General features: G+C 32.8%; 9 protein-coding genes across 9 annotated transcripts; 1 reads left to right on the top strand and 8 right to left on the bottom strand.

Moving 5' to 3' along the window:
* Positions 1 to 636: 636 nt before the first annotated feature.
* Positions 637 to 1,284, top strand: FG386_000638 (uncharacterized protein; the record flags this gene model as incomplete). Its single annotated transcript, XM_067339982.1, has 2 exons — positions 637 to 714; positions 772 to 1,284. The coding sequence occupies 2 exons, from the start codon at positions 637 to 639 to the stop codon at positions 1,282 to 1,284; spliced, it is 591 nt and encodes a 196-aa protein (XP_067195661.1).
* Positions 1,285 to 1,548: 264 nt separating this feature from the next.
* On the bottom strand, positions 1,549 to 1,804 carry FG386_000637 (conserved small protein; the record flags this gene model as incomplete). Its single annotated transcript, XM_067339981.1, has 2 exons — positions 1,549 to 1,743; positions 1,778 to 1,804. The coding sequence occupies 2 exons, from the start codon at positions 1,802 to 1,804 to the stop codon at positions 1,549 to 1,551; spliced, it is 222 nt and encodes a 73-aa protein (XP_067195660.1).
* A 792-nt stretch (positions 1,805 to 2,596) lies between these two features.
* On the bottom strand, positions 2,597 to 6,529 carry FG386_000636 (pyrophosphate-dependent 6-phosphofructokinase; the record flags this gene model as incomplete). The annotated part of the gene is made up of 1 exon (XM_067339980.1): positions 2,597 to 6,529. The coding sequence occupies one exon, from the start codon at positions 6,527 to 6,529 to the stop codon at positions 2,597 to 2,599; it is 3,933 nt and encodes a 1,310-aa protein (XP_067195659.1).
* Positions 6,530 to 6,991: 462 nt separating this feature from the next.
* Positions 6,992 to 9,394, bottom strand: FG386_000635 (uncharacterized protein; the record flags this gene model as incomplete). Its single annotated transcript, XM_067339979.1, has 1 exon — positions 6,992 to 9,394. One exon carries the CDS (start codon positions 9,392 to 9,394, stop codon positions 6,992 to 6,994), a length of 2,403 nt encoding a protein of 800 aa, XP_067195658.1.
* Positions 9,395 to 9,964: 570 nt separating this feature from the next.
* On the bottom strand, positions 9,965 to 10,358 carry FG386_000634 (uncharacterized protein; the record flags this gene model as incomplete). Its single annotated transcript, XM_067339978.1, has 2 exons — positions 9,965 to 10,147; positions 10,203 to 10,358. The coding sequence occupies 2 exons, from the start codon at positions 10,356 to 10,358 to the stop codon at positions 9,965 to 9,967; spliced, it is 339 nt and encodes a 112-aa protein (XP_067195657.1).
* Positions 10,359 to 10,654: 296 nt separating this feature from the next.
* FG386_000633 (uncharacterized protein) lies at positions 10,655 to 12,571 on the bottom strand (the record flags this gene model as incomplete). Its single annotated transcript, XM_067339977.1, has 1 exon — positions 10,655 to 12,571. One exon carries the CDS (start codon positions 12,569 to 12,571, stop codon positions 10,655 to 10,657), a length of 1,917 nt encoding a protein of 638 aa, XP_067195656.1.
* A 750-nt stretch (positions 12,572 to 13,321) lies between these two features.
* On the bottom strand, positions 13,322 to 14,827 carry FG386_000632 (uncharacterized protein; the record flags this gene model as incomplete). Its single annotated transcript, XM_067339976.1, has 1 exon — positions 13,322 to 14,827. One exon carries the CDS (start codon positions 14,825 to 14,827, stop codon positions 13,322 to 13,324), a length of 1,506 nt encoding a protein of 501 aa, XP_067195655.1.
* Positions 14,828 to 16,466: 1,639 nt separating this feature from the next.
* Positions 16,467 to 17,408, bottom strand: FG386_000631 (methylase; the record flags this gene model as incomplete). The annotated part of the gene is made up of 1 exon (XM_067339975.1): positions 16,467 to 17,408. The coding sequence occupies one exon, from the start codon at positions 17,406 to 17,408 to the stop codon at positions 16,467 to 16,469; it is 942 nt and encodes a 313-aa protein (XP_067195654.1).
* A 686-nt stretch (positions 17,409 to 18,094) lies between these two features.
* On the bottom strand, positions 18,095 to 21,508 carry FG386_000630 (UB domain containing protein; the record flags this gene model as incomplete). Its single annotated transcript, XM_067339974.1, has 1 exon — positions 18,095 to 21,508. One exon carries the CDS (start codon positions 21,506 to 21,508, stop codon positions 18,095 to 18,097), a length of 3,414 nt encoding a protein of 1,137 aa, XP_067195653.1.
* Positions 21,509 to 21,717: the final 209 nt, after the last annotated feature.

Genomic DNA, 21,717 nt, shown 5'->3' with positions numbered 1-21,717 from the left:
AATGAATTTGCATGTGCTTCTCATGTTGGTCCACAATAAGTTACAAATACCGCCACCAAGCTCAGTTGAAACTGTATTTCAGTCTTAAATGGCTTTACGAAATCGTACAGGCTTACTATTCACGATTACTACAAATACATTGTTTGCAAGCCAAAAGTATTCAAAGTGGAAATTACTTTGGTGCTAAATATCAAAACACTTTTTGAGACGTATATTCTCTAATTGATACGCATTAATTACGGGAGAAGTCAAATAACACGCATTTGCTTGTATGTATTTCCTTTTTTAATTCGCTTTGTCATCTAAAAACAGTTTAGAATGTTACCAATATTTATAAATAAATTGTACAGCCATAATTTAAAAATTTAAAGGCGCCATAACTACCAATTATTATAAATGTTCCCAAAAAGGAGGTTTGTAAAATATAAGAGATAGTATATAGTCAGACTGCGTTAGCTGAGAAAATAAAGATTTTATTTATAGTACTATCGACTAATAGATAATAAATATTTGTGTTAAAGAGACTGTTCTTGTTTGTGGATTATTTTGACAACCAATAGGCATCAGTAAGATAAAGTTGGGTCTAAACAAATCTTTTTCCTCTACATAAGTTTGACGAATACAACACTCTTTGAGATGAATTATCAATCATTAAAAATTGATGAACTTAAGGAGCTTCTTAAGGAAAAGGGGTTAAGTGTAGTGGGGAGAAAGGTAGGTTTTGCTGTAACTAACTCTTTGTGTAACATAAATTAACAGTTTTAAATTTAGCAACAATTAATTCAAGCTCTGATTGTTCACGACAGTCAAAACAGTCAGAATAATTCCTTATCTGCTGTAGATTCAGAATTAGGTTCTGTGAATGAAAGAGACAAAGTCAAAGGTGTTGATAAAACTGATAAAGATTTGGGTAGCAAAGTCGATCAGGAAATGAAAATAAGCGAAGATGAGGCTAACATAGAACATAGAAGCAAGGTAAAACCCACAATATGTATTAATGATATTAATCAGTTAACTGAGCAACAAAGAATTGAATTGAGGAGACAAAAATTTGGTACATGTGACTCTTTAACCGAAGATCAAAAGCGCCTTGCCAGGATGAAGAGGTTTGGATTCAAATCAGAGACAGATAAATTAAGACTAAGAAAAGAGAGATTTGGAATCATTTCAGAATCTGAAAAAATCAGACAGAGAAAGGAAAGGTTCAGTTCAATGTCAAAAGTAGTCGATCCAGAACAAGAAAAGAAGATACAAGCAAGAAAACTAAGATTCGGTCTTAAGTAGAGTTATAATTATGCACATTTAATTAAAAGATTTTATTTTCTCGACTTGAAGTAGATAAAGCTCAATAAAATTATGTACTATATTTAGCTTTTCTCTAACTACCATTTTTAAATATACAATATTTATCGCTTCTTTTAAAAGCAATTTGAAGTTGAGCTTGAACTTGTGTTTTCAAAGAGTAACCTGTCTAGAATGTTTAATGAAAGGAAGCATCTAATTGAGAAATAACTTAATTAAGCTTCTCACTATTACAAACTAACTTTATCAACGATAAAATAAAGTCATGCACGCCATGAATATACACAACAAGGAAACATAAGGACTTAGTCTGTCTCCAATTACTGCCATTTTCCCAAGTATCCCAAGAAAACCGGTTTTCTTATTGTCAATTATTCCAGGAATTTTTGGCCTTAAGTATGAACATGTGCAAATTGAGAGCAGAATGACCACAATCATGCTCTGAAAGTTAAATAAGGCTGACATGTTATCTTACTTGTTTATTTTTAATTCCACACACCATATAGGAGAGTTGCTCAAAAAATTAGTATAACTCCACGACGAATGACCAAAGGTAAAGTTAATAATAGCAAAGCGAATAATAAAGAGAACTACTCAAAAAAAACAGTACCCATTAATATTTAGAAATACAGTACCCGCCTCCTGAGAGCCGTCATAACAAAGACAACACAGGTTTGCCTCTATTATAAATCCAAATACGGTACCTGTGACTGGTTGAGGCAACGCTCAACTGTAACCGAGTGGAGTCGTCAAAAGTTTAGAATGTGTAACCTGATATGTCGCACTTGGAAGTACCGATATACAATGGCTGCCCATTGCAAGGCTGCAGTCCCTAAAGTTACCTCTGTGGAGACGGAGATACCTTGTGGGATAATGAGGCTCGTACCGCCGGAGGCTGGAAACAGAGCACGGAAAAGAGCTCGCTGTAGTACGGTGTAAGGATAACAGTAGTTGTATAACTTCGAAGCCGCCTGATATGTCCTGGTTCCCAGACTAAATTATTTTAGCTCAGAACGCACTTTTGGCGGGTGTATAAATAACGACATTCAGCTTGATGCTAATTTAATTCAAACAAATTAAAATTTAAAGTATAGAAGCAGAAACAGGCACGCTTGATCTGGTTAGTTTGTTTATTTCTATTAATTTAGGTTATGAACAGAAATATTACCACACACAGCAATACTTAGCAAAGTGGTCGTGTTTTGCATGCAAACACAACTACATGTCGTTAAAATTGTTTTTCCGTTAAAGTCTGCTGTAGCAGCAGTCTTAAGGTGTTTGTACTTTAGATAAGCTAACTTTGTTTGTGCCTTTTCGTTGAGGCGTTGTCACTACTGGAACTATAGTCATCCAGAACTTTAATGGACATTTGTACTGCTCTAAGTTGAGAGATGGTCGCTTCCAACACCTTTTTTCCGATACCGAATTGACAGGAATTTTTGATATCGAGTAAAAGGTCGTTTAGTTCCTTGATATTCATAGTATACACGTACTCGTTCTCTAAAAGTGAGTTATTTATATCATTCTTAAATGCTCCAGTAAATTGAATAGGACCAGAGTTAATGTACTCATTTTTAAATTCCCAGTTTTTAATATTCTTAGTTAAGTAGTTAAGGCCATAATTGGAATTTAAATTTATTTTGTTTAGTTTACAAACCAACTCGTAACTAAATCTCGAAGAAGACCTAGGCGTTCCCTTATCCGACTGATAAAGTGAATCCAGATTGTAATTTGAAATATGTTTGTCAATAAAATTAATTGTTAGTAGATCTGTAATTGGAATTGCGTACATTTTCCAGTTTTCCATATTATCCAATGTGCCTTTAATGCCAGTCATATATCCCCCTATAACGTTGTTGAAAATGATCCTTCCGGCTAAACAACCATACGAATACGCAATATTGCAGTCATATTCCGAAGGAAAGCAAGACTTAACTTGATCAGTAAAAACAAAACAGACAGGATTAATTGTTCCGTTGAATTTATCTTGAGACTTTCTTTGTGCTAACTCTTTCTGAACCAAACTTGATATTATAATTTCTGTAGGAACGTTATTCATGTCTTTTTCAAATACTAGATTTTTTATTATTCTCTCGTCTATCTCGTTAAATATGGTTTTAAAGTTATCTATAACTTTTTTCTCAAATCTGGTTAAATTTGGAACATTATCGAAGCAACAGAATACAGATTCGTCCTCTGAAATGGAGTCGTATAGAGACTGATATTTTGAAATCATTCTTCTGTATTCTTTAGTTGGATATATTTGGTCAAATAACCCTTCAGATATTATCGCTCCACCGAAATTTTCCCCCTCTTTGCTTCTCAAGCATATAACATCGCACATTTCAGTAATTATGCTATCCAATGTAACACCAAATGACTCGGTCTCGTAGCAAATTAGTCTCGAGTTATCGTTTGCGTATCTTTCCGGAATAACTACAATATTTGGATGGGTTTTCAACCCAACCTCAAGTACCAAATTTGATGTTTTAGGCCCACAAACCCTCATAAAGTACCAATACTTTGTTGCAGAGGCAGAGTCAGTCAGTAAATTACCAACCAAAGTTGAAATTGACCTAGATACCGAGTCGAATCCAAGACAGACGTCCATCATCGGGTGCGATATACTGTTCTCAATGCAAACAGGAATAAAAACAATTGGAATTTCCCTAATATTCAATGAATTGTATGACAAACACAACAATTTTTCCGAGATCCTTGCGCTGAATGTGCATGCAGAATTGTCTCCCAAAATAGCCATGGCGTCGATTCTGAAGGTATTAATTATCTTTATTAAGTATTCATCATTTATTGAATAATTGTAGAAGTTGCTAAATTGCTCTGAACTTGGGATATATGCCTCGCATGAGTAGTTTGAACTATTTAATGAGTTATTGTTCTCTAGAGAAACAAATTCTGCTCCAGATGGGAGTTTAAAACCTCCGAGATTGATATTTTCATTGTTGTTGCTGTCTTTGTTCAGTTTTACTCTGAATGCCCTCCCTTTAACGAAGTCGTATATAGTTGGAAAAACAAATAACTGTTTCAGATCGTCCAGGTTGTCTATAAGTCCATTAACGACGTTTTGCACACCCGGAGTCGTTTTGTTTGACAATATAATACCGATACACTCCTTTTTGCTTATTATAGTGTTTAAATTACTTGAAACAGTTGAAGTTACTGTTGTTGTTGTCGTTGTTGTTGTTGAGTTGAAAGTTGTAAATGTAGAGGGATGACCTGTAGAGTTTGATTCGAAGGTTGAAGTTTTTTTAAATTCACAGCTCTCTCTAAAGTTTACATCCTCTGCAAAATACAATGTTTTATTTTTGTGTTTCCCAATTTGGAAAGGAAGGTTTCTTTCAATGATTCCAACAAACTCTCTATCCTTTGAGGAGAAGTCCCTATACTCGTAGAATTTGGCAGTTTTTGAGGCTAATATATTTGAAATTTGGATCTTCTCACTTCTTCTCAATGCTGAAAGGTTTGAACAACTACTTAATACACAGTCTCTTCTAGATAAAAGATCTTCGACCTTTGGTGGAACGAGCATATAATTAGTTATATCAGAATCTGGTCCTTCGAATTGGATTGGGCCCGGATTCCTGTAATAGTCGTTGTACTTCCACTCTGACTTAACTTGAAGGTAGGCCTGGTACGCCTGGCCGTTTAAATCAACAAGGTATTTCTTAATTACTGGAACTGATTTACCTTTCCTAAGTTCAATGTTCATCATGTATGTAAGAGGGCAACCAACCGGCTCCCATTCCTCCGGATGAGCAGATAAATTTCGCACTATCGCCATGTAACCATTACATTTGCTATCTACCAGTGCAGCAGCTGTGTTTCCAAGTGCAAAGCAGTAATTTGCATCAAAATTAGATGGAAGAGCACATCTTCCTTCGTAGCCGAAATAATGTGTCTTGGCATTATCAAACAAATAGGATTTACCCATGTTAGATAGTTTTTCCTTAGCCATATGTACAAGCAATTCTTCCGTTGCAATCTTAGCGACCTGAACATTTCCATGCGGATCCCTCTCCAAAAGTAGTTGTTTTTGAACATCTATGGGCAATTCTAAGAACAGTTTCTTCATACCATCACTTAGATTAGATATAATTTCGTCCCTTTCATTTGTCTTTAACAGTATTTGATTCAATTCTTTAATGAGAATCTCAAATTCCGGAATGAATTCAATGAGTCCCTCCGGAAGCAATATAATGCCATATCTCTTCCCATTAGTTTCCCTTTTAATAACCATTTCTATTACTTCATCCACAATAGACATTAATGATCTGTTCTCCTTTTTTATTTCCTCACCTATGAATATTAAATTTGAACGGACTTGCAGTCCGCATTCCAAAGTAATGTGAGAAGCCGATCTACCCATAAGTCTCACGAAATAATATCCATTCTTTTCTGTAATGAGTGCATTTATTATATTTCCCAACTCCTCGCTATATGTTTTTACTGCCGTATCATAGCCAAATGATGTTTCTATTAAATCATTCTTGAGATCACCGTCTATTGTTTTCGGACATCCAACAACTACAGTAGAACACGAGTTTTTCTCAAAATACTCTGCGAGTATTGCTGCATTTGTATTTGAGTCATCGCCTCCAACAACAACCAACCCATGAAGACCTAGTTTATTGCAAATTTCCATAGACGCTTTCTTTTGTTCTTCAGTCTCTATTTTGTTTCTGCCTGAACATATTACATCGAACCCACCTTGATTCAATATGGTATTTATATTTTCCTGAGTTAACTCTATGTATCTTTCGGTGTAAATTCCCTCCGGACCCCCAATGAATCCGAATAGCTGACTGCTTTGATTGCATTGTTTAATGTAGAACATTAAACCTGAAATTACATTATGTCCTCCCGATGCCTGTCCTCCAGATAACACAACACCCAATTTTCTGGCCGGATACTTTTCCCAAGACTGGCTTCCGTCAGAAACAGACTCGAACTTAACAAAGTTGTTTCTGTGTGTCAATGGAAAAAATTCTGACATGTCCTCCAATCTCATATTCTTTGATTCAAAATTCTCAACTTCCTTTGCCACTACAGGGGACCTTAGTATCTTAGGCAAACACAGATTCCACTTCCTCCTGTAGTTTTGAATGCTTGAATGGCACACATTCAAATCCGAAGCTAAATTCATTGAAACATTACAAACGCTATTCACCTCTATCGCTCCTCTGAATTCCGTTAGTCTCTGTGTCATTGTGACTGTTCGTTATAATACTTGTAGTACTCACACCAAACAATACAAGGATATTGCTCAACCACGTAAGATATCGCTCCCGACTTAAGAAAAGAAGATGTACTCGATATTGACTTTTATTCACTTTCTTTTGTAAACTTACCCAAATTACTTATCGCTGAAAAAAACCAAACAAAAGACTCTCTTTAAAAAGGAAAAGAAACTGCTAAAAAGGTATGTCCGGTTGTCTCTACTTATTTCTGTATTCTTTCCCACGAATTCAATCACGTCTATCCTTTTTTATTCTCTTCTTTATTTAATATTTTGTTTTTTTATCTTTACACTTATGCCAAACCTCTGTTTCAAATTTATTTTAAACTTTACCACTTAAGCATGCAGGGGATTCTCGGAATAGGGAAAACAAAGAAAAACAAATGGCGGGGCGGGTCAGGTATGCAACATTCGTATTTATTCTATAACCTACTAGAGCTTATTAATAACATTATCAAAAATTAGATTAATTTCGCCTTCATCATACTTGAGAAGGTGTTTCTTTGTGGGAGAAATATTGTTCACTTTTTCGCAAATATGTCCATACTGTTTTGTGATGTACGAGTATATATGCGTTAGTATCTCTTTTTTAATCGTTTTGTCTTGGATCCTTTCGACATTTGGGAAGGGCACGGTGCCAAAGCGTAATATAGTGTCAAAAAATTGGTCTAAAATTACTTGTGAGAGCTTAATCAAGGGTTCCTGTTCGCTTTCCTCCCTTGTTTTTTCTCCAGAGCCACCTTTATGCAGATCTGAGTTGTGATCAGACGCAAATGCGTCCGCCTGAGAACTGTCTTTGGAGGAAAGTTCGCTAAGAAGTTCCTTGAATCTATATTTGCTGTTAAATTCTCCAGTGACAAATTCGATTAGCTGACTCTTTTCGTCATCAACAACTTTATTAATAATGTCAATGTGTTTTCCAATATATTTGAGCATTTTATTGTGGTTTAACATATTGTTGCAAAGATATTTTATATTGTTTATTTTAATAATTGAGATTAATGGAGTCTTTTTTTGTGAGACTGAAACACTACATATCACGTTTAGCATTGGGCTTATAAATGAATCTAGCATTGATGACAATGTTGGATTCACTTGACTGTTATTTAAATTATCAGAATCATCAATATAATCGTTTTCCATAGTGTATAAAATGTCTCTTAATAAAGTAGACCATTCCATAACAAGCAGTGAAATAGATAAGTCCTCCGTAATGATATCGTCTATTCTACGCAAAATGTTCTCTTTTACAAGTTCAGCATACACAAAGTATTGTGCTATAGCCTCCTCTTTGAGATCCTTAAATTTTTGTATTAATAAAGGAGTGGAAAGTGTGTAGCTATTATTTTCGTTATATTTCGGCAAGAGTTTAAACATGGGAGTTATTTTATGAATGTAATTGTCAATCAAATGAGCGACCTTAATACCAATAGTAATGCCTGTTTTTAGTGCTGTTAAATTGCCAAAGTGATGAATCGAATCAGGTCTCGATGTTTGAGGAGGATGAAATTGTCGTAGAATGTCTCTAATTGCGCCTGAAAACGGAATGCAAAGAATTGAGGTTATTATATTGAGAAAATTACGGGAAAAATAGTCAATCTCATCCTTGGTTTTCATATTTTTAAATGTTGAATATATATTTCCACAATTCTGTTCGAAATTTTGCTCGAATACGCAATTGTCATTGTGCTCATAATAAAGAGCCTTTGTTAGAAATTCCACTTCCACAGATATACCACAAACAGTTATCCACTCAAATAAAGAAGACAAGTATTCTAAAATATTAGATAAGTGATTTCCATTGATATCAATACCAATATTGTTTACTGAAATACCCTGACCTATTATATTGTTGAATCTATGTTCCAAATACTTTGACCTCGACTCCATTATATTGAACAATAGAGAACCGTATAACTCCTTGTGGTAATTCATCAATATATCGGCTGAATCCAAAAAACACTTGTTTTCAAATAGTCCCTCTTCCTCTAACTGGTCGAAAAACTCACTTGGGGAGTTAGAGTTGATTTTTTCTATAAGTGTCGATGTAATCTCATCAGCTATTTGATTCCTTTTATATTCCAGATCCAATATCAGTGCTTTTAAATTCATTATTACATTTGGTATCATGTTCGAGTATTCTGAATCGTTACATAATTCAGAAATATCAGCTCTAGCTTCCTCATTACTTTCACAGGTATTGTTTGATTGTAACTTGTTATTCACTTTCTCCGCTTTTTCTCCACTTTTGTTTTCAAATATAAATATCAGTCTTCTGGAATTTGATTCGCTGATTAAACACTTATTGTAAACAGAAACCATGGACCTCAAGAAATCCTGTGTAGACGTTATATTTGACCTCATGCTTTTAATATCACCGACAAACGATGTACTTAAGCCCGATAAAAGTGTGTTGCACATATTTCTTTTAGTTTCAACTATTGCTATCTCATTTTCTATTCTTCTGAATTCCTCCAACAATGGAAATGTGTATTTGCTCCAGGAATTTATCTGACATATAATCGTCTCGTTAAACAATTTCTCAGAATTACGAAAACCAGTGTTCAGTGTCTTTAAATCATCTATAAATGGTTTTAAAGACTCTACTAGTCTTTCTGCAGTCAATATTTGATACTTATAAGTCGAAAACTGAAGTGATCTACAGATATTTTGGCCCTTATTTTCCAATATCTCCTTCAATAATCCAGTGATTATCTCATCATTCGAGTCCAAGGTCAGCAGGCCATTTACCAAATCTTCGTTCTCACCCAATCTCAAATCAAGAGCTCTCTTTAACCTTCTTCTCAAAGGGTTGTTTGCGTCTTCTGTTTCCATTTACCTAGTAAACTCAATCCTAACGTCCGTTTTCTCTGAGTATCTATATTCTCCCGTTTTACCGGTATTTAAAATTTCAAAGGCTATACAATAGTATTTGTATAAAACTATATGTCAAACACCTGTCACAGTAATCAGTATGTGTATGTATTTATAAAAATTGCTATTGGCCACTAAAATTGCAGTACCCTGTGACACCCACACTTGTACCTAAAATCAAATTCAAGTGTGTGCCTCTTAAAACAGGTATGTCACCTCAAACACTGATAAAAGCAACGGGATACTCTAAATATGTACTTGCTACTGAATTTAAGTGCAATTTATAATATAATTTAAACTTATTTTTAAATTCATACGGTACCTGATACAAATAACACATTACATGGTTTTGGCGCCTGAAGGTCTGGTGTTAATTGTACAAAACAGTGAAATATGCGTTATGGGACAAACGAAATATTACTTTTCTCATTGAATGAACAATAATAACAACCTCAAATACTCTTAAATTATATTAGAATAACACTACGAGCCTTTGTAGCTTTTTTTGTGGATCAATGATCAATTTTAAGTCTAGATAGTGTATTGTTTCTTGGCGTTATCGTACTCGGGGAAGTCTAGTAGCAAGCTTTTAATTGAGTCGTTTAAATTGTCTCTGTTAGACTTTAATATACTTTCGGCCTGAACATTGCTCAAATCAAACATTTGAGATAGTTTATTGACGTTTTCAAGATCTACACTAATAATACTTAAATTCTGGTTTTTTGGTTAATCGATGAATACAAAAAATATATAGATAAAGTAAACATACCTTTAGATCCTCATCAAGTGCCTTTTTTGTAGCTAACAACGTTAATTGAATGTCATAGTTTACGCCTAGATTTGAAGTGATTCCTTCACTCGTTGAATTTAAATCAGCTAACTGTTTTTCTGTATTTTCTATCTCGTTTTGAACACCCTTATTCATCTGGAGCAGTATTAGTTCTCTATAATATTTTGTTCTCGTATACACCTCTCCAGAGACCACCTGAACTCAAGTTGGTGAATACAGGGAAATTTCAGATAAAAGATAAGAAACCTATTTAACCTTTGATGTTAGACTGTGTTTGGCGGTAGATGTTTAAAGAAATTTTTAAAAATCTCAAGAAAAATCTGAAAAAGAACTCATTTTAAATAGAGTACAAAATCAATAAAATAATCAATTAAATATGAGCATATAATGTGCACTTTATTGTAAACTAACAATAAATTATCCCTTATTTCTTAATGAATAAAATCGGAAAAAGACGGACTAAAATCAACATTAGTGCTGGGAGTTGAGTTAAAATCCATTGCATAATAACTGGAAGGACTTTCTGTTTCCAAGTTTTTGTCTTCAATTTTGTAATTTTTACTCTTATTGAAACTTGGTGAAAGTGTAACATAGTCAGTCGTTTCATTTTCTTTCTCCAAAATAGCTGAATTGCAGAGTGACTCACAAATAACTCCTCTCAAATACTTGAATGCACTTATTTCGTTGTGGCTATTTTTTACTCTAATTAAGTTAACAAATTGAAATTCATCATTTTGAATAGTTTCTAAGGATGAATTGCATAGAAATTCGCTTTTACTATTGTTCTTATTTAATTCGTTTTTGTACATTATTTTAAAGACAAGTTCGTAATTACCAGGTGAAAGATATAAATTATACTTGTAAAAGCTACCTTGTTCATTAAACAACATTTTTCTTGGATTTGACCACTTTCCATAAGTTTTGATTAATATATATACTGAACTGATTGAGTGAACGTTCCAATCCCATTTAATAGGTATGATTTTATACTTGGAATCTACTTTCTTTCTAACAATATATCCAGCAATGTATTTCTCGATAGTTTCTCTTGCCAAATATCTTGCAGATAAAATTGAATTTAATATAATATTCCGTTTTATTTCAAACTGTTTCAAATAAATCCCTTTCCAATAAAATTGTATTATTTTTGCACTTCTTCTTCTTTTATTTTTAATATCGACAAAATACTTCTGGTGGTAATAAGACCACTTATAATTCAAAACCACTGAACTCTCATTTTTTTTGAAAAAAACATTAGGTTCTTCTTTATCTCTTGTAAAATTATTTGAATTAATTCCATACCTAATCAGAAAACTTCTCCAACATGCTTGAATCTGCAACGCAGATGCATTTAGTGCCTCGATGGGACCTATTTTTCTCAATTTATAGTACTTCCTGCACAAATATCTCCTAAAATAACACTGTATAACTATTGCTGCTAAATGGAAAAGCAAATTAAATCTGATGAAAACAAATGCTGCCTTGTTTAATATAGGTACTCCGTTTCTATTTGTATCGTTGACGCCGTTTCTAAATATTAAGTCATTGAATTTGTTTAATTCCATTGAAACTGTTTCGTATTTGTATTTTTCAGTATTGTTTAATTTTGGCTTTTCAGGAATTATTTCTAAGCATGGTAGTTCCTGTTTGTACAGTACTACCTCTTCAAGTGAAGGTTTATTCTCCTTGCTAATTGTTCCGCTTATTTTCTCATTTTTTAGGCTTTCATTAGCCAAATTTAGAGATTTATTATTAGTCTCGATAATTGGTTGGCTTTCAACGTGAAACAAACCAAATGACAAAAAACTAGGCTCCCTACTACTATTCATTCTTTCATTCTCGCTTTCATCTTCAAAGTAAGGTTTATTTGTGTCAATTTCAACTGAGCTTATTTTCCTTTGACCAAAAAAGTTTGAAAAAACTCTGTTTGAACTCGATATATCACTATTATCTATTGATTCCAAATTGCCTATTAACTTTTTTTGTATTTTCAAATCTATTTTTGCTGTTTCAGATCTCACCAAACGACTACCAGTGTTTTTATATTGGTAAAACTCAGAAAATTGTCTATTGTTGATACTACTCACAATATTTGAATTATAACCCCTTATCATTGCATTGTTTGTCATTCTATCACCAAAATTTCCCGGATAAAATGCTTGTTGAGTCCCATTTTGAACTAGCTTTCCCAAAGTGCTTTGTCTTTTAGTGACAATTTCGTCAAATGAATCAAATTGAGAAGAACCATGGATCGGGTTAAGCCTGTCTTCTAATGTTATTCTCACTCTATTTGGTTTTCCAGAACTCTCATTGGAACCGAAATTTCTTTGATAAAAACGACTGAACATGTTTCCCTATAACTTATTCTCTAATTATTTTTTATACAGCACAATTATTTGTATTTTATTGGTTACTATTTTAAAATAAGGCTTCCATTACTATATAGCTTCACAAAATTTTATAAATACAAATAATCACGCCTCCCTTAGTTTCAATACAACTAGTTAAGTTAATTTCTAGAGAAAAATAAAATTAAACAATACTTTTGTTTTCAAATTGAAATCAATTATTCAATATTACGTCCGAGTATGATACTCTTAATTATAATAATTTATTCACTTAAAAGTACTTATTAATCATAACCTCCTTCTATTAAAAAGTGTGACTCAATTGTGTATTTAGTTACCCTAGTTTATTTATTATTGCTTCATTATTGCACTAGTGCATTTATTAACTTATTTTCTTTATTTGATCACTAATTATTAGACTAATTAATTGACGTTTGTATACCGTCACAGTGACTCGCATGTTTAGGCGCGGCAAGGTGCCGCCTAAAGTCTAACAAGGTCAATGTTAAAGAGCTTTTTATTTATTTAATCTCCTTTGCAGATTTAGTAATAATGAATTTTAATTTTCGAGACAATATGGATCGTTCATGCATGCTTTTTGCTACATTTTTGAGACCGTTGAAAATGTTCATTAACTCCCTCATTCAAAATGAATGAATGTATGCTAGCCTAACTTAATGCAACGTGTGATTACTCTTCTTTTAATTCAGTCTAGCGTGCCTCGTTTGTAGATGCTCTCTCTTATTCTTTTTACTTTAATATTAAAGGTAATATTATTCGTGTTTTAATTTTTTTGAAAGAAAAAATATAGGTGTTAGTTAATATGATACATATTATTATGTTAAACTTACGTGTGCTATCATAAGAGTTTCCAAATATGCTTATTTTGTTCGAGACCCCAACGACAGGCAAAACTACGATTTCCATACTTCCACATGCTCTAATTTCATCATTAACGATGAATTGCAAGTAATGTACACCTTTTGAAAGTGGAACAGTAATTGAATAGCATCCTTCAATTTTGTCCCACTTTAATGTTAATTTGTTTTGCCAAGGCTTAGAAGTAAATGACCCCCTTATTTTTACATCCTGTTTTGAGTAATCTTCTCTTTTTCCATCATCAATAGAAGAATCTGTCAAATTTTCTTCTTTCCATATCCACTTTATCCTAACATCTTTTATTAATGAATCAAAATGTTTTCTTGTTCTGTAACCATACCAACAGGAGGCGATTTTAGAGCTTGCTTCATTTCTTGCAGTCATTACGCTTTTAATTAAGTATTCCTTCATGAGTTGGTTACGATAAATGTAGATTCTCCACTGTCTTTGGATGGTGTAAATTGCATCAAATATCTGATTTTTTGTGTATTTATTCCTTGTATTTGAATTAACGTATCTTGTGAATTTGTTATTTTCAAATTCTCTGTAATGCTTTTGAATTAAAGTTGCTGAATAACTCATGAGTGCATAATTTAATCCACCTATTGTTGCCTTTCTATTTATTCTTTGAAAGCGATTTATTCTTATTACTTTCTCGTCATTGTCTCCATTATTATTATTTTTTTTTTCATTATAAGCTTTGTTTTCTGAATTTTCTGTTATTATAGAAATCAATTTCTGTAAAGTAAAAGCAAGCTCTGGTGTAACAATTATTTCAGTTGGAGAGTTAAAGTTGCTGTTGTTGTCGTAGTTATAAACAGAGGTTGACATTATGCTGCTCATTGGAGATTTTACTATTCCATAATCCCCACTTATATTCTTAATTGACTTATTTTTAAACTTATTGTAGTTTATTGTTCTGATTTTTGATGAAAGCATGAGAATATCGTTAGGAGAATTCATATATGAAATATTATTACTTATTGTTGTTTCATCTTTGTCGTTAATTGCCATAAGACCATTATTTAGATTTATATACGGCGTTACTTTTGGCCCAAATCTATGAGTTAAGTTATTGCAGTTGTTATAAATATTCAAAAAATTGTTGTTGTTAATATTCATATTAGGAATCAATTGAATCAATGGTTCTGGTGTTGGCAATACCATTGTATCTTCTTTTGAATGATTATGATCTGCTATGATCAACGGTGACATTGGTGTTAATATTCCAATACAAGGATTGTTTTTGTTTATATTCCCATTTAATCCTCCTATTAACGACGTCATGTAGTTTACTATTTTATATACTATTGTTTCGTTTCTTTTTATTATTTGATTACCTTCATCTATTCTGCAATTTTCATTATTCATTGACATTTCCAAGTTCTTGTCTGAAGAAAATATAGCTCTTTTTTATAACAGGCAAAGTGTATCCTTTTCCTGCTATTTATTTCTTAATGTTTAATTAAATTGTAAACAAATTCCAATCTATTTATTTAATTTTACTTTTAATTACTAATTCGGATAACTCAATTACGGAATGAAAAAAATGTATTTATTTTAATATTCTATGTTATCTTTGTACACAAAATGTTCTAGTTAATTAATTGTCTCTTCACTAATTGCAGTATTGTTTAATATGTAGCTTTGCTTAATTCCTCTTTTTTTTTGTAATTTTTCAACAATGGTTAGTCCTCACATATAATAAATGCTGTATATGTAGATATGACCATATAAAAAATAAGCCCGCCAATTGCCTTTCATTAATAAAAAAGATGTATTTAAATGGGTTTAATAAAAAAAACGTATTTCCATTTGGAATAGAAAATAGTGTATATTTTTATTATTTTGTGGGTTGTTGTTTATTTTAAAATTAATCAATATGTAGACAATCTCTCACACTTCGATGTCTATACATATTTTAAATGTATATGTTCAATCAACAAACGATTTAATACAATATTTTCGTTATACTATAAAACAAAAATACTTGGTTACCCTACTTATATGAGGCTTTGAGAATCTATGTATATTTTTTTGTACAATTTTATACTTACATCTATTTATCTGCTTTCTCCTTATTTTCGCTACCATTAAGAACAAGTATACAACAGGCTCATTCTCATGGAAATAATATGTATTTATTTTTAGAACATATATATAGAGGGAGGATATGTTATTCTATCTTAGTTTAACCTCATTGCTGCATTACATGTAGTTAATAATTGGTCAGCGGTGTACCCCACAAATTACATGTACGAGTCAGGCGGGTACCACAAGTTTAATTTTGTATCAAAAAAATAAATTATCTCTCAGAATGCACACGATGGTGTTAGATGATAGTAATATTTATATCAAATGATCAGGGAAAGTATTGAAGGACGAATTTGAGTGAAATATGATATTTATTTTTTCTAAAAGGCTAAAATAGTGTATATAAAAAATATCTGAATTAATGTACCTGTGCTAATTAATGAACCATAAACGATCAAAATGGGTCTGGAAACACAAAATTTTATCAATTAATAATAAATATGATGTTAAAGAAGTTATGTTTGTTTAGAATAGAAGAATTGTGCAAGATGATTATATAAGTCTTGACAAATTTGGTACAGAATGCAATTGGCAGTATATGGACGAATTAAGAGATGAAATGAATAAAGAAGTGAATACGGAAATGGTTAGGAGAAACAAATAATAACTATAGTGTATTAATTGAATTAATGAAAATATATTATAAAATAAAGAAAATTAAATACTCATAATTTAAATTAAAAAAAAAAGCGAAACAAATGCGTGAGCTGAGGAAAACAAAAATATATTAATTAGTTTTTTATTAAGAAAAAAAAAGTATTTTGAGTGAACAAATAACAATTTACTCAGTAAAGTGAAAAATTTTTACAATCATAAACGGAAATAAATATTAGATAAAATTAAATTTATTGAATAGTGCATTTAGATATAGATATTAATATTTACTGTTAAAAATAGAATATACATATTTGTAATTTGTATGCTATGCTATGTTTCCCATATCGTTTTCATTAAAGTCACTATTTTTATCACTTTCATCGTGATCAATACAATTAATAGGGTTATTTATATCCTCAGCGTTGGTTTTAGTGTTAAAATCCTCATTAAAATTATGAGTATCAATACTTTCTTCATTAGTCTCAAAATTTTCACTAGTATTATCACCTAAATTTTCGTCTATAATTTGTTCAGCTAAATTATTTCTCTCATTTAATTCTGTTGTTGAATCACTATATTTGTTGTTCGTTTTCCCAGGTTTATTAAATAGAGTACATACATAAATGAAGTGATACAGGTCAGGCCTTTCTAATTTTGAATATTCCACATTACCTTTCGATTCAGTTTCATTATGATTTTTAATGTTGTATATTTGGTCAGTTCCTGGTTTTTTTATCGGAATTACGTTTATATCCCACTCCTTCATACTTTTCATGTATGTTGTACGGTAGCTAGGCTGACCATAGGAAACGCAAATATACCTTCCTTTATTATAATTTAATATCCTTATTATTTCCTTCATCATCTTATCAATATTAATCCCACTATTTTTCGTGCATAAGATTGTATCAAATGTCCCCTTATCAAAAACAACATCAAATTCATCGTCCCCATATTGATACATGTCTAGGACATCACTAACTTGGCATTTTATGTCCCTAGAAGCAAATCTTTCATGCATATAACCCACAGCAACGTTGCTTATATCCATTGCCTGGACGTTCTGAAATCCATCATCATAAATCTCTTCTGGTATTCTACTCGTTCCATTACCTATTACAAGTATCTTGTCATCGAGTTTCAAGTAATCCTTCACTATTTCCCTTATTGAGTCCCACCTTTGGTACCAATCATACGGATTTGGGTCTTTTTCATATCTCTCCTCCCAATATTCAGGGGTCCCATATTCCACTACCCTATCGCCCATTCACACAACAATTAAATATAAATATAGTATCTTTAAAACCTTTATATTTCAATATTCATCACCTTATCCATCAAATATAGGTATGAAATTTTTCCCTTGAGTTTTGATTGCAACCCTGTTAATAACTTCATTAGGCGCTCAATATGGATCCAAGGCGGGTAGTGTGGGGTTCAAGGCAAAGTCAAAATGCTACAAGGTCCTGTTGAAAACATTATCAAAATAAATCCAAAATATCATATTAATTTCAAGGTTATTAATTGCATTTTTATGGTGATATGGTCTATTACGGATTGATCCCTAGATTCATAGAGGAATTCGAACAGCCTTTTACCATTTTTTACTTAATGGTTTTACATTATCGATTAAACTCCACTATTACACTTAGAAGAAAAAAATAATTCATACCGTTCAGTCGCATTGAAAACATTAGCCTGTAGTAAATATAATTCCTGTTTAAAGTAGTAATTAAAGCTAAGTTAAAAAAACAAGAACGGTGCATTGGGGGCAAAGCGAGACATTAACATTTGTAAAAAAAACAAAACTATTATAAAAGAATAAATAAAAATCAGCTAGCCATTACTTTAACTGCTTGTAAACTTTTAACAAGACGCAAAGGGAAAATAGCGATTATTGCGAGTTAAAGCAAATTTTATTTATCTTCAGACTCAGTTGCACTTGTCAGTTTATTACTCTCTTTTGTTATTTTCGTCATTTTGATTTAGAGCTGAAAATATTATTTTAATGTATGGAAATCTATCTTGATCATTTATATAATCTGGATTGTCAGAAACACTGCTCAAAAGATCCCTTACAAACATTGCACGATACTCATTGTTGAGATTATTGTGAGCAGTTACCCTTGTATATGGTAAATTTAGATTGGCTTCAGTTTGTCGTACGAGAAATCTTAGCATATCTCTGGTAGATTCGTGCCTTCCTCTATTTATCTCATTGATATCATTTGTTTGAATTCTTATTAATCTAGATATCCCAAAGGCATTGTTTGTTGGATTTAGGTTTCCCATTGTGTAAGCAGTGCTGAATGGTCTGAGAAAGTAATTTCTATTGTTTCTATTGACACTGCTACCATTAACCAAGTTACCACGGTCAATATTATCATTATTATTATTTGAATTATTAATTGAGGAAATAGAAGAAGAGCCTGATTGAAAGTTTCCTCCGGTTTCTTCAGTTATGTCTTTAGTGTTAGCTTCGGTCCCAATGCTTAAATTATCGATATTTATTGGAGCAACAATAGAATCATCATTTAAATTAGATTCCTTGTTCGAATTGGAATTATCATCTATATACATGTCTTGAATGTTGTTTTCATTCAAATCGTTTTTAATTGCGTTTTTGTCACTGATATCCTGAGCGTTACTTGAATTTTCAGTTGGGGCTTCTTCGTTTTCGTTGGCGTTCCTTCCCCATTGAAGAGTGTCAACCAATCTGTCTTGTTCTACATGTTGAGCCATATTGTGGAAGAGCCAGGCCAAAAGAGAAGCTAGATAAGCTGATATTTGCGATATAAGAGTCAGCATATGAACAGTGTAACAAAGTCTTGGAACATCAAGTCTAGCAAATCTTTCCTGCCAAGCTTGAACCTGCAAAAGATTGCTTTGAACAACAAATAGTGCCTGAAGATAAACAGATATAAACACGGAAAGGGGTCCAGATTCATGTAAATCTATTGGCTGTGGAGGAATTCCTATTCTAGGTCTTCTCCATCCACTATCTCTTTCCAAGATATTCATCAAATCGTTCAATGAATTCCAAGGTAAAAATCTGTATATTAACTCGTTCGAAATATAAAGCCTATGAGAATGATGTTGAACATAGTCTGTGGAGTTTACGTTTACACCATTATTCGCGGAATTATTGTTGCTTATAAGGTAATTTGAGGTAGTGCATGGTATCGGAGGTAAGTACGTAGCACTATTTCTGTTGCTATTTGGGTCTTCTATTCCCCCTATTTCTCTTATTCCCGAAGCTACGAGTTGCAGCTGGGAGGCGGACTCTTCTAAAATATCTGATATATTCCTAAAGTAGTTGTCTGAGGACCTCCTATATAAATCATTTCTATTATTGTAATTGTTCATATTAGCCTCTCTGTTTGCCGAATTTGAACCATCTGAACCGACATAATTTATTGAATTTCCAGATAATCCTGCACCAGGCGCACTTCCAACCCCTAATGTTGTTCTAACACCACCACCAGAAATATTCGCTGCTGGAATTCTTGTAGAAGAAGTTGCCCTAATTGTAACAGGAATAGACAAATTGGCAAATGGAATCGTTGTAACTGACACACCCGGACGTCCGTTAATTGGAAGTACTCCAGGCATTCCACTTGCAGCAGTAAACTGATTCCAGTTAGAGCCAACTTCAGATCTCGAGTTGGTACTTGCTGCACCTGTAGTTGCTGCTCCACCTATTGCTGTTGCCGCAGCCGTTGTAGCTGCTACTCCTATTTCCGTTGAATTGTTTGTTGTGGTCATCCCAGATCTTGTGTTTGCAACATTGTTGTCATTGTTTACATTTGTGCCACCACTATTGTTTCCTCCTAAAACATTTCTCGCTGTATTGTACATTAAACTAGTATCATTGTTATTTGTAGAAGCAATGTTTGTACCAGAATGTGTAGCTGAGTTATTGTTTGAGGTGGAATCGACTCCAATATTACGACTTGTTCTTCTGCTTGATACTGAAATGTTTCCAACAGGATCTCTAACTATATCTGCCATAGGATGATTGAATGCTTGGAATATTCTAGAAACTATTGTTCCTATTCTCCCCATTGGATTATTACCACCTATGTGTTCACTCCTTAAGTCATTATTTCTCGTTCCAACTCTGCTGCTACTTCCCGGAATTGAATTAATATCTGTATTGTTAATATTATCCGGAGTCTCGCTTCTTCTAGACGCTCTGATATCCTGAGACACCCTCCTGTTTTGTGTTGAAACTACACCAATACCGTTAGGAGATGTATTCACAGCATTATTATTGCCTGAAATACCATTTACATTAATTAGCCTCGTTGATCTGTGTACATTTCCGGGTAAACTATGAAAATTGAAGTTTCTATTATCACTCTCAGTACCAATACTTTGCTCTCTAATAATGCCACCTTCTATTCCCGAGTTACTCACGGCCTCTCCGAAACTTCTTAGAACCCTTTGTACTAAGTCCTCAGTTTCAGATGTAGTTCCGGTTTCTCTATCTAGTCTTATTGCACCAAACATCATTGCTCCTGGAAAACCCCCCGCAAAAGCCGAGGCTGAACTTAAACCAGAAACACTACCAAACTCTGGGAAGAAACTCTGAAAGTTAATCTCAGGTATTCCCGAATTGCCGTTACTGTTATTATTTGAATTTTCTTGTCTAACAACTCCTTCAGGACCAGATTCTTGTGAATTATTATTTCTAATATAGGGAACTAAGTGTATAATGACACCACTTTCATTGAAATAATGTCCAACGGTTTCATTATCTAACATACATCTTCCTCTAAATATAAGTCTTTGGTTTGCAGCCTCAATGCCACTTTGAACCTCTATTACCTCCTTTAATTGCCTTATTGTTGAATTAATAGAAGATGAAACGGTCAAATCCCTTCCATTCAAAGGTCTTACAATAATGGTCAATCTATTTTCGCTGTTTTCTTCTACGTTGGCTACCACCTCTTCCATTACCACCTCTCCTATTTCATTCCTAATGCCACTATAATTATTGCTGTCGGTGCTGCTGCTACTTTTGTTATTATTATTAATATCACCCATTTTTGCCATTTCTGCTTCTTGTGAAGTTTTTTCATCAACTTCTGTGTTTGAGTTTATCATTATGAACTCATCAGTGATTTCCTCTTTATTATTGTTTTGATTATTTAGGTATTCAGTAAGGGAGTTTGAACAGATATTCTCAACTAAAGTCTTCGAGTTACTAGAAGACTCATTATTTCTCGAATCATCAACATTTGTCCCAACATTAGAGCTACTACCATCAATGTCCTCATAACTGCTAGAATTTATCGCATTTAATCTTTTATTGGAAGACATTTCCTCCATGGGAATACTCGAAAGACCATCCTCTCCGGACATCTTCTTTCTTTTTTTGTTGCTTATTTTTAAACCCTTACTCCACTCACTACCTTCCAAGTTATCTATAATTTTATCCTTTTTAATTGTAATTTTTACAACAAATTTAAAAAATTCAAGAATTGCAGTATTGCTACTTGTTTATATTAATATCCTTGTTAAATATATATATGTTATTCTAAAACAATTTTGTTCTATTTAACCCTCCTTAT

Source organism: Cryptosporidium ryanae, assembly GCF_009792415.1.
Source record: "Cryptosporidium ryanae isolate 45019 chromosome Unknown contig_15, whole genome shotgun sequence".
NCBI lineage: Eukaryota > Apicomplexa > Conoidasida > Eucoccidiorida > Cryptosporidiidae > Cryptosporidium > Cryptosporidium ryanae.
Note: the sequence above shows the minus strand (reverse complement) of the source record. Positions and strands in the feature narration are given on the sequence as shown.